This window comes from Lipotes vexillifer, unplaced genomic scaffold (assembly GCF_000442215.2).
Source record: "Lipotes vexillifer unplaced genomic scaffold, Lipotes_vexillifer_v1.1 scaffold230, whole genome shotgun sequence".
NCBI classification, from domain to species: domain Eukaryota; kingdom Metazoa; phylum Chordata; class Mammalia; order Artiodactyla; family Lipotidae; genus Lipotes; species Lipotes vexillifer.
The window spans coordinates 5,769,528-5,787,475 of record NW_006775143.1 but is presented as its reverse complement, the minus strand read 5'-3'; the positions used below and the strand labels follow the sequence as shown (position 1 = coordinate 5,787,475).

The 17,948-nt window shown below is 36.4% G+C and overlaps 1 protein-coding gene across 1 annotated transcript in view; it reads right to left on the bottom strand.

Moving 5' to 3' along the window:
- Nucleotides 1-3,530: 3,530 nt before the first annotated feature.
- The window catches only part of LOC103077330 (zinc finger protein 420-like), a 46,621-nt gene continuing 32,203 nt past the window's right edge, over nt 3,531-17,948 (bottom strand). Inside the window, exon 4 of the mRNA XM_007449806.1 lies at nt 3,531-4,881. Coding sequence (XP_007449868.1) covers nt 3,531-4,881 — 1,351 coding nt within the window. The remainder of the gene's footprint in view (nt 4,882-17,948) is intronic.

Here is a 17,948-nt window from a genome sequence, read left to right as displayed (position 1 = left end):
AATAAATAGCCAGTTATCCCAATATCACTTATTGAATAGTCCATTCTTTCTCTGTTTTGAGATATTATTATTATTTCTTTTTTGTGGTACGCGGGCCTCTCACTGTTGTGGCCTCTCCCATTGTGGAGCACAGGCTCTGGACGCGCAGGCCCAGTGGCCATGGCTCACGGGCCCAGCCGCTCCGCGGCATGTGGGATCCTCCCAGACCGGGGCACAAACCTGTGTCCCCTGCATCGGCAGGCGGACTCTCAACCACTGCGCCACCAGGGAAGCCCTAAATTTCATTTTTAAATCCCATTGAGTGACAAGGATGCCAAGACAATTAAATGCCAAGACAATTAAAAGAACAGTCTTTTCAACAAAGGTGCTGAGAATACTGAATATTCACATGCAAAAGAATGATGTTGTACCCATACTTCATACCATATATTAAAAAGTTACCTCAAAATGGATGGATCATAGACCTAAAAGAGCTAAAACTGTAAAACTCTTAGAAGAAAATATGTAAATCTTCACAACCTTGGATTATAACAAGAGGAAACACAATAAAAGAAAAATAGGTAAACTGGACTACATCAAAATTGAAACTTTTTGTGCTTCAAAGAACATCATCAAGAAGTGAAAAGACAATCAACAGAATGGGAGAAGATATTTGCAAATTAGATATATAAGGGTCCAGTATCCAGAATATATAAAGAACTCTTACAATTCAACAATAAAAAGATAAATAACCTAATTTAAAATGCCTGAAGAATCCAAATAGACATTTCCTCAAAGAAAATATATATTTATGTATATGTATATAAATATATATATATATAGTTATGTATATGTATATATATCTATCTCACAGAAAAAAACAAGTATTGACAATGACAGGGGAAAATAAGAACCCTCATATGTTGCTGATGGGACTGAAAACTGGTACAGCTGCTTTAGAAAATAGTCTGGCATTTCCTCAGAAGTTTAAACACAGAGTTAACATAAGACTCAACAATTTCACTTCCTGGTATATATGTACAAGAGAACTGAAAACATGACATTACAAAAATTTATATGTGGAAGTTCATAGCAGCATTATTCACAATAACAAAACAGTGGAAACAACCCAAAAGTCCATCAATTGATGAACAGATAACAAAATGTGGTCTACCCATACAATGAAATGTTATTTATCCATAAAGAGAAATGAAGTAGTGATGTGTGCCACAACATGGACAAACCTTGAAAACATAATGCTAAGTGAAAGCCAGCCACAAAAGACCACATATTCTGTGATTTTATTGAAATAAAAAAGCCAGAAGAGACAAATCCTCAGAAAAAGAAAGTAGATGAGTAGTTCCAGGAGCTGGAGGGAGAAGAGCAATGGAGAGTCACTGCTAAAAGGTATGGGTTTCTTTTTGGGGTAATGAAAATATTCTGAAGTTAGATAGTGGTGGCAGTCACACAACTCTGTGAATATGTTAATATCTGAATTGTACTTTGAAAAATTGGATTATGTGGTATGAGAACTATATCTCAATAAAGCTGTTATTTTTAAAAACTATTGAGATTTTGATTTAAGCTTGCAAATCAAAGATAAATTTAAAACAAACTGACATCTTTATACAATTTTTCTAATCGTGCCTCTTCATTTATTATAATATTCTATGTTCTTTAGAAACAAATTTATCCTATAATCATCTCTTGGAATTTTTTTTTATTCCTGGAATTTTTAGATTTTTTTTTTTGGTCAATACTATGACTGTCACTTTTTTCCATTACATTTTTAATTTCTTTTATTTAAGAAAGCTTTTTATTTGGGCATTGTTGATAATATATATGTGCCCTACTAGCTGTATTTTCTAGCTACCAAATATATCATCTCATGATGTCAGGATTTTTTCTCTTCCTTTTAAATATTACTGGCTCAGAATTTTCTCTCTTATTGAATTACCTGAGACCTGTAGAACATTGCTAAGAGTGCTGACATTAAGCATCACTTGTCTTGTTCCTGCTTCTCATAAGAACATTCTAGTTATATGCAGTGTTTGGTAGGTTTCTGGTAAATATCTCTTATCAATTTAAGGAAGTTTCCTTCTATTCCTAACTTTAAAACAATGCCAATGACTGTAGAATATAGCCAAATCCTTTTATTGCATCTAGCATAATACAGTCTTTCTTTATTAATGTACGTTTCTCCTTTTGAACTAGTCTGGAAGTGCTATGACAAATATCAGTATTAATTTTACTAAACTGCTAGATTTGACTTGTTAATGATTGAATTAGAAAATTAAACTTCCCTTTTATCTGTATTTATATTCCTTTCCTTACTCCTAGATATTGTGTTTTCTCCTTTCTTTCCCATTATCCTACTTGCCAGAATTTATATACTGACTTATCAAATGTACTTTTCGTACTTAGTTTATTAATGTATTCTTTTAGCTTTATTAATGCATTCCTTTTTTATTCTTTGGGCTTATACTATTATTTGGTTGCCTATCTTTTTAAATTGAAAATTTATGTTCCAGTTTTATTATTTTCTAATAATTGCATTTTTTTCTGTTTGAATTTATTCTTTAACACAAAAATTACTTAGAAAACTATTTTTAATTTCTAAATAATTTTCTGGTGCTCTTTTCAGTTGTTGTTCTTTTCTTTTATCTCACTGTGGTAAAAATATATAAATAAACAGGGAAGGTTTGAATATTTCCCTCAGGGAGAATTTGTTGAAATTTTCTTTGTAGCCATATATATAGTCCATTAAAAAAATATATCCCAGGACTTTCCTGGTGGTGCGGTGGTTAAGAATCTGCCTGCCAATGCAGGGGACACGGGTTTGAGCCCTGGTCCAGGAAGATCCCACATGCTGCGGAACAACTAAGCCCGCAAGCCACAATTACTGAGCCGGCATTCCACAACTACTGAAGCCCACACGCCTACAGCCAGTGCTCCGCAACAAGAGAAGCCACCACAATGAGAAGCCCGTGCACCACAACGAAGAGTAGCCTCTGCTCGCTGCAGCTAGAGAAAGCCTGCGAGTAGCAACAAAGACCCAATGCAGCCAAAAATATAAATTAAAAAAAATTTTTTTTAATTCCATGAATACTGGAAAATAATGCATATTATCTCTGTGGGGGAAAGCATTCTTATCTATGGCTTAATTAAACTTGTCAAAATTTAAAATTCAAACCCTCTATAAAGGTGTTACTTTAACATTTAAAAATAAGATAAGAACTACTAAAAAGATTATATATAAACAATTTTTATCATCTATCTAAAACTTCTGTGTATCTGAAAAGGCTTTAATTATAAGCAAATATATACATTGGTAATAAATTATCTCTAAAATTAATTTCCTAAATGTCTTTAAAAGACAAATTTCAGTTTTAGAGATGACTGTTTCCATTATAAATTTTTATATCAATGATAACACATTTTTCAGATGAATTACAAGAACAGTGTTTCTTCTCAGTACAAACACTATAATATTGAGTAAATGAGTATTTTACCTCAAGTTTTTCTTGCATAACAATCTTAAGAGTTTTTTACTACTGTGAGTGCTCAGGGTTAAGGGATGACCTATGGCTGCAAGCTTTCCCACATTCATTACTCTGATAAGGTTTCTTCACTGTATGTGTTCGCTTATGTTTAGTAAGGGCTGAGCTTAAGCTGAAGGTTTTCCCACATTCATTACACTGGTAGGGTTTCTCTTCTGTATGAGTTCTCTGGTGTCGAATTAGTGATGTTCTATAGTAAAATAGTTTTTGACATTCATTACATCGATAGGGTTTCACACCAGAATGTACTTTTAGATGTTCAGTAAGGTGTGTACTTCGGCTGAAAGTTTTCCCACATTCCTTACAAACATAAGGTTTCTCTCCAGTGTGAGTTCTCTGGTGTTCAGTAAGATGTGCACTCCGATTAAAGGCCTTTCCACATTCATTACACTCATAGGGTTTCTCTCCAGTATGAATTCTCTGATGTTGAATGAAGGCTGGGGTATGGCTGAAGGCTTTTCCACATTCATTACATTTGTAGGGTTTTTCTCCTGTGTGAGTTCTCTGATGTCGGATTAGTGATGAGCTGTGGCAAAAAACTTTCCTACATTCCTTACACTGGTAGGATTTCTCCCCAGAATGAATGCCTTGATGTTCTATAAGATGTGTGCTCCGGCTGAAGGTTTTCCCACATTCAACACATGCATATGGTTTCTTTCCAGTGTGAATTCTGTGATGCTGAGTAAGGGCTGAAATATGGCTGAAAGCCTTCCCACATTCATTACAAGGATAGGGTTTTTCTCCAGTATGTATTCTCTCATGATTTCTAAGGGATGACCTATGACTAAAGGCTTTTTCACATTCATTACACTCATAAGGTTTCTCCCCAGTATGGACTCTTTGATGTTGAATAAGGTTAGTGCTCTGACTAAAAGCTCTTCCACATTCATTACATTCATAAGGTTTCTCTCCAGTATGAATTCTCTGATGTTGAATGAAGGCTGGGTTATGGCTGAAGGTTTTTCCACATTCATTACATTTGTACAGTTTTTCTCCTGTGTGAGTTCTCTGATGTCGGATTAGTGATGAGCTGTGGCAAAAAACTTTCCTACATTCCTTACACTGGTAGGATTTCTCCCCAGAATGAATGCCTTGATGTTCTATAAGATGTGTGCTCCGGCTGAAGGTTTTCCCACATTCAACACATGCATATGGTTTCTTTCCAGTGTGAATTCTGTGATGTTGAGTAAGGGCTGAAATATGGCTGAAAACTTTTCCACATTCATTACAAGGATAGGGTTTTTCTCCACTATGTATTCTCCCATGATTTCTAAGGGATGACCTATGACTAAAAGCTTTTTCACATTTATTACACTTATAAGGTTTCTCCCCAGTATGGACTCTTTGATGTTGAATAAGGTTAGTGCTCTGACTAAAAGCTTTTCCACATTCATTACATTCATAAGGTTTCTCTCCAGTATGTATTCTTTGATGTTGAATAAGACTAGTGTTTCGGCTGAAGGATTTACCACATAGTTTACATTTACGTTTCTCTCTCATACAAATTTTCTCAGATTCCATTAGTACTGAATTATGGGTTTACATTTAAATTGTTTCCAGAATAAGGTTTGAGGTACAAATGCATCCTTTCTTATATTTAAAATTATTTTCCATTTATGTTGCCTTTAAAAAAAAATCTATTGAAGCAGAATTAGGTTTTAAGCTCCACTTGTGTCATAATTAATGAGGTCTTTATCTTCTAGAAACTCTCAGTTGTTTAAAAGATTTGAGCTGAGATTTAATATTTCCCTCAAACTGTTATATTCATGATCTTCCTCTTGAATTATTTTTCCCTTATAATTTAATTTTATTTGTGTTTCTCAAATTGGTTATTGAATTCCAATTCTTCTAATGTGTAGAGCCATCATTTGAAAAATGTTCTAACATCATGCCATGACACTATTTGTTTTTCAGAAGCTTTCTGCTTTGGAATTAATGCTCTGACTTTGGATATAATATTCAGGATTAAGCAGAAGACAGTATTTCTTCCCTCTGGAATATAAAGGGGAAAACAAAGCTCACTCATCAGTTACAGAAAAATATATAATAAAAATAAACCACTGCTGATAAAACAAAAGATTATACAGTATCGGTTCTGATTAATATGGAAGTTTAAAGAAGGAAAGGATTAATATAGATAAGTGTGGTAAAAGAAATGATAGCACTGAGACAAAATTCATAGTATAATTAAAAATAAAGATATAAAAAGTACATGACATGACAAAGAGTCAATGATACTAGTTCAAATATATGTCTTTGGAAAGCAGAGGAAAAAATAAGAAAGGAAAAATGAAATGGAATCATATAATAACAAATTCTGACCAACAGAGAAATGTCATGTAGTAGGAGAGAAAAAAATTGAAGTTTTCTGTCATAGTAGCAACATGATAAATGTGTGATGTTTTAGATGAAGTGCTTGTTAATTTCATCTAAAATGGATAATAGGGGACTTCCCTGGTGGTGTAGTGGTTAAGAATCCATCTGCTAATGCAGGGGACACGGGTTCAATCTCTGGTCTGGGAAGATCTCACGTGCCGCAGACCAACTAAGCCCGTGTGTCACAACTTCTGAGCCTGTGTGCCACAACTACTGAAGCCCATGCGCCTAAAGCCCGTGCTCCGCAACAAGAGAAGCCACTGCAATGAGAAGCCCATGCACCGCAACAAAGAGTAGCCCCCGCTCACTGCAACTAGAGAAAGACCACACACAACAACGAAGACCCAATGTGGCCAAAAATAAATTAAAAAACAAATAAATAAATAAAATGGATAATAGAATAAGGCTATCAAATTCAGCAAGAAAGTATAATATAAATGACATGCGCCTGGATTAGGAGAATACAAAAGAATTTAGTATAGGAGTAAATCTAAAACATAAAAAGGAAGAAAGAAACAAAAATATACTAACATTGATTATGAGGAATTTGTACAAAATGAGATTCATAAAGATACTTGGTTTCTAGCCAAGAAAGCTGGAAGTAATAGTGGTACTTCCTCTAAGTGGTACTTAGAGGAGCTAATAGTACCAATAATACTGGTACAAATTATAGAAATACTGAAGAAGGAAAAAGAGGCTACTTAGAGAAATTTGGTGATTTTACTTTTTACCATATTGAGTTTAAAGTGATTTAAAGTGAAGTGGGACATTCAAGTAGCAATATACTCTAAGCATGGAAACTATGGGGAATTCAAATGAGATATGTGAGCTGAAAAAATATATCAGGGAATTAATGACATGGAAGGACTATTTTTGAGGGTATCAGAATGCATGATTCTTTGAGATAAAAAATAAACAAGTAAAATATAAACCTTAAAAGACATGCATTTGTGTTATGGAGGAAGTGAAACTAATGAAAAAGCACTTGGAAAGAGATTAAAACAGAAAATAATCTAGCGATGTCACACAAGCAAAGACAAAATATCAAATGCAGCTGAAAGTTTGAATATGGAAAGGACTAAGAACAGATTTCTATCAAGAAAGAATTCAGGATTCAGGGGTTTCTTCAAAATAATTTTAGTAGAAAAATAGATGATAAGAGTCTAACTTCAAAGATTAAAGTTGAATAGAATTGAGGCTGTTAGGTATGAGTATGAAAAGTTTGATAATGAAAGCAGAGAATAAAATTAAAAGGTAAATAAAAGAGCATCGTTACAGAAGGTGTTCTTTGAAAAGTAAGGAAAACTTTTTTTTAAATAAATTTATTTATTTTATTTATTTATTTTTGGCTGTGTTGGGTCTTTGTTGCTGCATGCGGGCTTTCTCTAGTTACAGTGAGCAGGGGCTACTCTTCTTTGTGGTGTGCAGGCTTTTCGTTGCGGTGGCTTCTCTTGTTGTGAAGCACGGGCTCTAGGCGTGGGCTTCAGTAGTTGTGGCATGCAGGATCAGAAGTTGTGGCTTGCGGGCTCTAGAGCACAGGCTCAGTAGTTGTGGTGCATGGGCCTAGTTGCTCCATGGCACGTGGGATCTTCCTGGACCAAGGATCGAACCACTTTCCCCTGCATTGGCAGGCAGATTCTCAACCACTGAGCCACCAGGGAAGCCCAGAAAAACTTTTGATATCTAAAATTTGAAGACGGAGACACTGAATTATGAAATAATCATTAAATCAAGGTCCTAAAACAAGTAGAAAATAATGGAGTCTGGGGTACAGAGAGGTTCATTAATAAATGAAAGAGGGGGGGTTCCCTGGTGGCACAGTGGTTGAGAGTCCGCCTGCCAATGCAGGGGAAACGGGTTCGTGCCCCAGTCCAGGAAGATCCCACATGCCATGGAGAGGCTGGGCCTGTGAACCATGGCCGCTGAGCCTGCACATCCGGAGCCTGTGCACCGCAACGGGAGAGGCCACAACAGTGAGAGGCCCGTGTACCACAAAAAATAAATAAATAAATAAATAAATGAAAGCAGGTTATCCCTCCCTCTGAGATCACAAAGATATGTGAGAAGATGGATAAAGATATGTAGAAATGAAGTTGAATGTTGCTCCCACTGGGTGAACTCTGTTTTATACACAGATAAGAGGGGGCTCTGCACAGTGGACACTAACCAGCATTTCCAAATCTACCACCTAGTACCAATATCATTGGTACCACCACCACAATGGACAGATGAACTATTATTTATAAGGATTTCTTGCGACTTGCTTGTTAGTTATCTGATTCTTTCTTGGCTAAGTATCTTGTGACATTTCTCCATTTTTTCCTCTGTTATCTATTAATATGGTTCTTCCTACTTAGAAGATAATATCTGATTTGAAAAGCTGATGCTTGGAAACTTGGTGAAGGATATGGGCTTGGGTGTTTATGATGGCTCTCAAAATTGTGTCCTAAATTATCTTCAGGAACTATGAAATATAGGAATGTTGATGCTGCTAAGGCAACATAATAAAGTTATCTACGTACAATGTTTTGAAGAAAAGAGCAATCACCTGTTTAATAATAAAAGAAATATCTTGTCTCCATGCACAAATAAAATTTTAAGATCTCTGGTCCCTAAACTCAAAGCCCAACTCAGATAAACACTTGTAAATCCCATAATCCCACACACTTTGACGTTTGAGGAAAAAGTCATGGCAGTCTCTAGTAATTACAAAGCTGTACTTAATCCATGAGACAAGGCTCCTGCAGTTGTTATCACTTATAGTATCTGACAGTGGTTTGATTCTTTTCATTACCACAAGGTAAAGTCCACTGGCACACCCTTCAACGCCACTGGTTCCCAGAACAGCAAACAAATACCTTCTAAGGGATCATTCATGCAACTACTTATGAAAGAAAGAGTAAAGCTAATAACTCAAAATGACAAAGTAGAGGGCTAGGAAGTTATTCAAAGAGAGTTCAGGGTTCTAAAGTTCTAAATTCAAGAGTGGCCAAAAGTACTTATTTGGTGCTGGTGGCGCAGTGGTTGAGAGTCCGCCTGCTGATGCAGGGAACACGGGTTCGTGCCCCGGTCCGGGAAGATCCCCCAGGCCGCGGAGCAGCTGGGCCCGTGAGCCATGGCCGCTGAGCCTGCGCGTCCGGAGCCTGTGCTCCGCAACGGGAGAGGCCACAGCAGTGAGAGGCCCGTGTACCGCAAAAACAAACAAAAACAAACAAACAAACAAAAAAGTAAAGTGATGGTAACAGAACATAGAAAAAAGAGGTGTTAGAGATACAAAAAACGGTAGGCTCCTCCTACTCACAAAAAACCTGGAAGAAAAGAGACTAGCACCTAATACTATCTAGATCTGTTTATCTCAGTAAGCAGGTAGAGTTTATTGTGGGGCTAGAACTAATATGATAACTTTATCTAAGAGCTTTACATATTTGCATCACACCATTAACTCCCTTTGGTATAACTGCACACTTGCCAAGCAAAATTAGGATTAGAATTTTGTTTCCTTTTTTTTTCTTTCTTGCCAGACAACATAAAAATATGAATTCCTTGGTAGTTCTGGATCTCAATGTAATATAAATCCACTTTCTGTTTAACTCATCGGTCACTTGTAAACTTACATGGTTAAATCTATCTCTACACTAACTTCAAGTTTCTGAAACTGCAAATATGAGGATCAGACCATAGATGATAAGGAATTCACCAAGATAAGTGCCACAGTGAGATACCTCAGATGTCAAACAGCTAATCAACTTACCCAGAAAACGCTGATATCACTGTCTGTCATATTTCACACTGCAATATAACTTCCCTTGTGCTACCCTCTTTAGGCAATAGGACAGATAAAACAGATACAATATTTGATATTAAAAGATATGTCCTCTACTTGGAAAGAAAAGTTTAGTGGAGACTTGGGAGGAGCTTGAAAACAAAACAAGCAAAAGAAAGCTCTAGAGGAGTAATAAACTGACGCTGAGGATATACAGCCACTTTTCACCTAGAGGACCTAAATTCTTACCAATTCTGGCTGAGAATCCAAGACTGATGCCTCACAGAAGGCCACTCAAGAAGGGCAAAGGAACCAGTATAGATTTTGGCATTTACAACTGGCTAAAGTAACGTTCAGGATGGAAGGGGCCTCAAACACATGACCAAATTCTTCTTCTTCTTTTTTTGCCACGGCCTGTGGCATGCGATATTTTAATTCCCTGACCAGGGATCAAACCCACGACCCCTTCAGTGGAAGCACAGAGTCTTAACTAGTGGACAGCCAGGGAAGTCCCGACATGACCAGATTCTTCCCAAAGAATCTGAATTTTTAAGCTGTATGGGGTGGGGCTCTGGAGAGCTAGGCTGAAAACCTCTGAATGTCCGAAGTAAACCTCCCACAATTTTTCAGGACTTAGGAGAAAAAGAGCTGCCACATTTTCAATTGAGTGCCCAGGAGGGCCACATCCTATGAAAAGAAGCAACCAAGAGGTAAAATAAATCTTATCAAAATTACAACCCAGCACTAACTCAGCTTGGCTGAGATGATCCTATCTACTTTAAACAGAAAAAAAGAGAACTCTTCTTGGTGAAAGATGATATCAGCTTGAACCTCTATGGTGCTTTTATCATGACAACAAGCACATAATCAAAATTTAGTAAACAGGGCTTCCCTTGTGGTGCAGTGGTTAAGAATCTGCCTGCCAATGCAAGGGACACGGGTTCAAACTCTGGCCCAGGAAGATCCCACATGCCACAGAGCAACTGAGCCCACGAGCCACAACTACTGAGCTGGCACTCCACAACTACTGAAGCCCGCATGTCTAGAGCCCACGCTCCGCAACAAGAGAAGCCACCACAGTGAGAAGCCCACACACCACAATGAAGAGTAGCCCCCACTCGCCGCAACTAGAAAAAGCCCATGCTCAGCAATGAAGACCCAACACAGCCAAAAATTAATTAATTAATTAATTAATTTTTTAAAAAAGAAAAGGAAACAAAGGTGGATCTATTAAAAAAAACAACAACACTTAGTAAACACACAAAGTGTTAGTACCACTGACCAATATCAAGAGAAAACAAAATAGAAGGATAGACAAAGTAGAAAAAAGAATGAAAAAGTTTAACAGCAATTTGGAATCAACCAAAAGGAATCAAATAAGCATTTAGAATAGAATACCTGAAATTAAAAACTCAATTGGATGGGTAAAACAACAGATTGGGCTAAGGGAAAGATCAATAAAAATAAGCAAATTGAAGAACAGAGGTTTAAAAAAAAAGACTAAGGATAATTTTTAAAAGGATTAGAAAATATCATAGCCAAGAGGAGTCTAAAAAGAAATGATGACTAAATATAACATGGTATCTTGGACAGGATCTTAGAACTGAAAAAAGACATTAGGTTAAAAACTGAGTTAATTTGAATAAAGTGCAGACTTTAGTTAATAATAATGTATCAACCTTCATTCATTAATTGTGACAATGTACCAAACTAATGTAAGATGTTAATTGGGAAAACTGGCTGTGAAATATGGGGAACACTCTGTACCATCTTTGCAACCTTTTTGTAAATCTAAAACTATTGTAAAATAAAAAGTTTATCAAAGAAAACAAAAAGTTATCCCATTGTATTTCAGTTAATCTCCTGTTTCACCACCACAATTTTCCTATAACTTATGTTTTTCTTTTGACCATTATTTAGTCTTATTTTATGTTTTATTTCCTGATGATGCAGTTTACATAGTTCTTTTCATATATCTTTTCATATAAGCTTATCTCTTTTAAAAAAAGGATTAGAGAGAATTCCCTAGCAGTCTAGTGATTAGGACTCCAGCTTTCACTCATGGAGCCCAGGTTTGATCTCTGGTATGGGAACTAAGATCTCACAGGCACCAATAAAAAAAACGGATTGGAGCATAAGGGACCTATGAGATTTACTCAAGAGGTTTAACATGCGTATAACAGGAGTCTCAAAACAAGAGGAGAGAATAGAAATAACACAATAATTGAAGGAATAGGATGGAAGATATTCCCAACTGATGAGTTATAGATTCAAGAAGTCCCAAACCATAAGGAAGCTAAATCTAAAGAAAAGCACACCTAAGGATATCATAGCCAAATTCTAAAATCAGAGACAGAGAACAATCTTAAAAGCAGTTTAAGAAACAGGCACAGTAACTTCAAAGCAGCAACACTGCTGACTCTCAACAGTTGAAGAGAATCAACTGAAAAATCCACGTTTTTGGGTGAAAAGCACTCAATAATTTAAAGATGCCAGTTCTCTCCTGTTATGAGTTAAATGTGTCCCCCACTCCAAAAAATTATATATATATATATATATATATATATATACACACACACACATATATATGTGTGTACACACATGTACATATATATGTACACACATGTACATATATATATATATATACACACACACACACATACATATATATATATATATATCTCCTTACCACTAGTACCTCAGAATGTGACCTTATTTAGAAATGGGGTCACTGCAGATATAAGTTAAGATGAAGTCACGCTGTAGTAGGGTAGGCCCCAATCTAATATGACTGGTGTCCTTATAAGAAGATGATCATGCAAAAGCACAGAGACACAAAGGGAGAATACCATGTGATGATAAAATTACACTGCTGTAAGCCAAGTAATGCCAAAGACTGCCTGCAAACCGCCAGAAGCTAGGAAGGATTCCCCTACAGGTTGCAGAGGCAGCATGGCCTTGCCAACACCTTGATTTCAGACTTCTAGTCCCCAGAACTGTGAGACAACACATTTCCATTGTTTTAAGCCACCCAGTTTGTGGTACTTTGTTACAGCAGCCCTATGAAACTAATATGCCCCCAACTTAATATATGTAACACATATTTTTGAAAAAGAAAAAATATGCGTATGAGGGGAGATTTGTCCATACTAGGTAACAAAACATACAGCTACGTTAATTAAAACATTGTATTACTAAAACAAGGATAGACTGAAGGAATAATAAAACAGAACAGATTCTAGAAATAGGCCCATTATTTATAGGGACTTAATATATGCTAAACAGGGCATTTTGAATATTTGGGGAAAAATGGAAATTCAAATGATTTGGGACAACTGGCTTACCAATCTAGGGGAAAAAATAAACGTACCACTGCTACCTTATAAAAATAAATTATAATTGCAATAGACATTAGGAATAAATCTATAAAACAACCAGAAAAATATCAGAAGAACATTTTTATAATCTTGCATGAGAAAGTCCTTAAAAATATATAAAACCTGGAGGTTATATAGGAAAAAGCTCTCAGATTTGACTACACAAATATACAAGGCAATCAACAAAATTAAAAGTGAAAAGTCATACTGGGCATAAATATTTGCAACTAATGAAACAGAAGAGATCATTAGTTATATAGAGTTCCTACAAGTCAGTTAGGAAAACATAATGCAATACAAATATGGGCAAATGATATGAACAGGAAATTTACAAAAGAAACACCAATGACCAACATATAACAAAATTTTCAACCTCACTTTTAATCATGGAAATGCAAAGTTAAATATGTTTCAAACATCAAATTGGCAAAAATGTTAAAAGCATATAATATCCAGTGCTGTTTAAGCACATGGGGAAATAGATGCTAAGCCAAAATAGCCTTTGTAAGGGGAGGAGATCTTTCCCGGAAAGGACACTTATTTATATGTATTAAAGTCACATTACAATCATACCAGGCTCATGATAATAATTTATTCTTATTTAAATTATATATATTAATAATAATTATGTTACCTGCAAAAATTAACTCACAGCACCTTATATTTCCCCAATTACTACAGTCATTATACTTCAATGTTCTACTTCCAATGTCTTGTCTTGAGGACAGTTAAGTTTCTTGAGGACAGTTATACTAACTTATATACTCTTTTGTCCTCAGAGCCACACATAGAACCTGGCATATATTACGTAACTAATAAGTATTTCTTGAACTAGTGAATGTATAAAGTTTTCTCTTGATTCCCAATCAAGTGGTCTTTGTACTAGAGCGTGCTGATAGTTACCTGCTATCTTAAAGAAGTGGGATTCAAGACTATTTTTTTCTATGTCTCAACATTGTATAAAAGTATCCAGTCTGCCTCACGATATTGCTATAAAGTTCAGAACTGGGTAGGCTTTAGATCCTGAAATATCATTTAATCGGTCCCCCTTCCTCTATGTAGACCTATCTCCAGCTAAACCACTATTAGTTACATTTTTCGATTCAAGATTTTTGAATGTCTTCTAACTGCAAAGCAAAGTTCGAGTTAATGTTTCCTGTGGTCAGCTCTTACAGTTCTGGGCGAGGACTATGACCAGTTCTTTGCGTTTTTAATCCCCATGTACTTAGTAGAGTGCCCCTCACACAGTAGCTGTTTTAATGCGTACTCGCTGATGAATAGTCTATAAACTGATATTTACTCCTTTATCAGTTTAGGCTCTGGAAGCCTGCCTATCAGAATTCTAAACTGTATTTCTGCTGTTGTTGCTGAATCTGTGGCTTCTGGATCTGAGTTGCCAGGCAGAAACCATGAATACCTGCCAAAATGTGATTCTAGACTCTGTCTTTCTTACTTTCTGGTATACTGGCAACCTGGCATCTGTTATTAAAAACACCCTGTGGTTACTATGCTCTCAACTCATAACCACCCCAGCAATCAGTCAGGCAAAGATGGGTGACTGTGCTAATCCTTGCCAATCCTTCAGACCATCCAACTGTGAGTTCTTTGCTTTTTCAAGGCTGACTCTGATGCTGTTAGAGAAGTAAAGACAAGAAGATGAACACAAGGACCAGATGCTAGAGGCTCCTGCTTTCTAAACCTCACAACTGATGTCATAATGTCAGAGTATTTGAGCTAGAAAGAGGCTCAGGAAATATTAAGGTTAATTTCCTTAGTTTCTCCAAGATGTGCAATTCAAGGCAACAGTCACAAGAGACTTGCTTAGGTCACACAGTTAGCCACTGGCGGGCTAGGACTACAGCCTCTACCCTATTCTTGAGTTCAATATTATTTCTCTCCACTTAAAAATAATCCAAACACTATTTCTGAAAAGAAAATGAAAAGGATGGCTCAAAGAATAATTTTGAATTATTAACCAAATTCATAGAGGGAAAAAAATGATTTTTAAGTCATTGGTTCATTATCCTGTAGAGAGATTTTATTAAAAGAACAATGAGCCATTCAAATCACTCTGAGTCTTTAGAAAGACATGAATACATTATAAATTAAATGTTTAGGGACTTCCCTTTATTTACTTTAAATAAATTAAAATTTATTTGATAAATTTATTTATTTATTAAAAATAAATAAATAAATGTTTAGCTAATGATTATCACGATAATGTATTAGCTTTTAATCAAATAGGTAGATAACTATAAATATTTAAAATGGAAAGCCTAGTGGTTGACAAATGCAATTTATTTTCTGTAAAGCAAATTTACATTCACTAATGACAGTGGACTATGTATACAATTGAAGTGAGATCAAGATACATTCAAATGATCTAAACCCAGGTTGAACATATACATACCAGAGCTTTGAGAATTGGCTAAGATGTCTTTTCTTAACATTCTAAGTTTGAAGTACACTAAACTGAAAATGAGACAGGATCTTGGAAAGCGGTGAGGAACAGAACAATAGGAAGAGATATTTATGAAAAGGAAGGAAATCCTGTGTGTTTAATTCTCTTCCAATGAGGTTATAGTTAAACGTTTTATAGAAGCTCCCTTGTAACGGAAGAATGATAAAGGCATAATATACGTGTAAAGATTTCTTCCAGAGAAAATTAGTGTTGATGGATATTAGGTCATTTATAATTTTTAAAAATCAATGCTTCATATTTGAATTTTTCTATTTTTCTGGACAAATTAATGCTGTCCATATACCCAAATAAACAAAAAATATATATAAATGACAGACCAGGAATTTTGCCCAATGATTACCCTAAGCACTGTCCTGGGTAGGTGAGAGGAAGTGGAATCTAATGCACAAGTAACATTTAATTGGATATAAACTAGAGCACAGACCTTTTCTCTATAGTAACAGAAGGGAGGACAGACTCTATGGAAATGCTTCCAGGAAGGCTGGTGGATGTGGTGGTAACTTTGGAAGTTTTTTTCTGCTTGTTCTCTTTTCTCAGTGAAATAGAAAGCAGCAGCATCCCTGAGAGTGAAGGTGGGGGAGGGGTTGAAGGTCTGATGTGAGTGAAGTGTCAGATGGTTCCCTTAAACAGCAGGAGAGCGAAGGGAATGAGGAAATCATCTTTCACCTGGATAATTGCCTTAGCTTCTTAACCAGTGTCCCTAGTCTCCTCTTGATCCCCTACAGTCTGCTTTCAACAGAGCATCCAAAATGATTCCTTTAAAATATAAGTCAAATGATGTCACTTCTCTCCTCAAAATCCTCCTGTGAAAATTAGTAAATTGTATGTAAATTACACCTCAGCAGAGCTGACTAAACAATAACAACTACAACCACCTCCCTATGGCTTCCCTTCTCACTCAGAGTAAAAGCCAATCTCCTCCAAGTTGCCTGCACAGCCCTGTGTGATCTGGATCCCTCTTACCTCTGTCATCTCAACCTCTACTATGCTATGTCTTCACTCCTCTGTCCACAATGGCCTCTTTGATGCTCTCCACACAGGCTAAGGACATTTGCACCTCAGGGCCTTTGCATTTGCTGTTTCCTCTCTCTGGGAACTCTTCCCCTCCCAGATATCTGCAAGGCTCACATCCTCATTTTCTTCAAGTCTTTATTCAATGTCACACTATTAGAGAAGCCTTCCCTGACCCCATACATGAAAAAGCAGCTGTCCCACGCCCTCCCTAACATCACTACTATAGTGCAGTTGCCTCCACCAGCCACCATCTGACACACTGTATATTGTTTATTGTCTGTGTGCTCATCCTAGACTGTCAGTTCCATGTAGGTGGGGACTTTGCTTTACTCACTGGAGGTATCACCAGTGCCTCAAACATTACCTGGCTTTTGCCTTTAACGAATATTTATTCAATGAATGAAAAAAAAAAAACCTTTCCTCCCTCTGGGCACAGAGATATTTCAGCAAAGAAAAAATAAAGCCAAGTGGATTCACTTGTATGTTTTATGTGTACAAATTTGCCAAATAGGCTCAAGAAAATATGCTATCTGGAGTTAAGTGTGAGATGGGAGATTCTGCTGTTTCCTCAGTCTCAGTTCTCACAATGCTCTCATAAAGGAGCATTTTGCCAGGGTAAGAGTTATCTTAATGCTTAAAGGATATATTTGGGTACATTTATACATACATTACTGCATGGTTATATACACATAACATGTACATATAAATTATAAGCAATATAAGAGAATTTCAAGGGCTATTTAACTACATGTGATTTTTCAAACTGCAGATGTTAACTTTAGAAATTAAACACAGCAAGGTAAATACAAAAGGCTTGAAAAGTTTTGCTCACCAAAGACATGTAATCAGGGGCCAATGGTCAGGTTCTCCTTCTTAATTCCATCTTATCCAGTCAAGTAGAGACTTAAGAAAACAGAGCTGCAAAAGAAAAGGGGCCCTCAGAAATCAGGATTGCTTTATGAACCCCTATCTAACCACCTGGATGTAACCCAAACCCTCCCTAAAAATAAGGTCAGAATGAGTCTAGGAACAAATTTCTTCCCTGCAGAGTACAAAGGGAAAGGCCACTGACATTGCTGTCTGGGGCTCTGACACCGTCACTATATTCTCAGCAGTGTCTTGGGGCATGGCTCCAATCTTGCGATCCAGACACAGGGTTAACTCCAAAGCTCTGGCCCTCTCAAGATGGGTGATATCTACTACATCAGTCCTCTCCCGTTTATTAATAAAAATAGTAACATTTGCAAAGCATTTTAAGTTGTTGAAAGCTCATTCACAAATGCCATCTCAATGAACAACAATCAACAGCTCTTCATTGCGCACAGAAAGTAGGGAATCATTCCCACAGCTCTTTACAGAAGAGGCTTCAGGAATTCACCGAAACAAAACAAACAAAA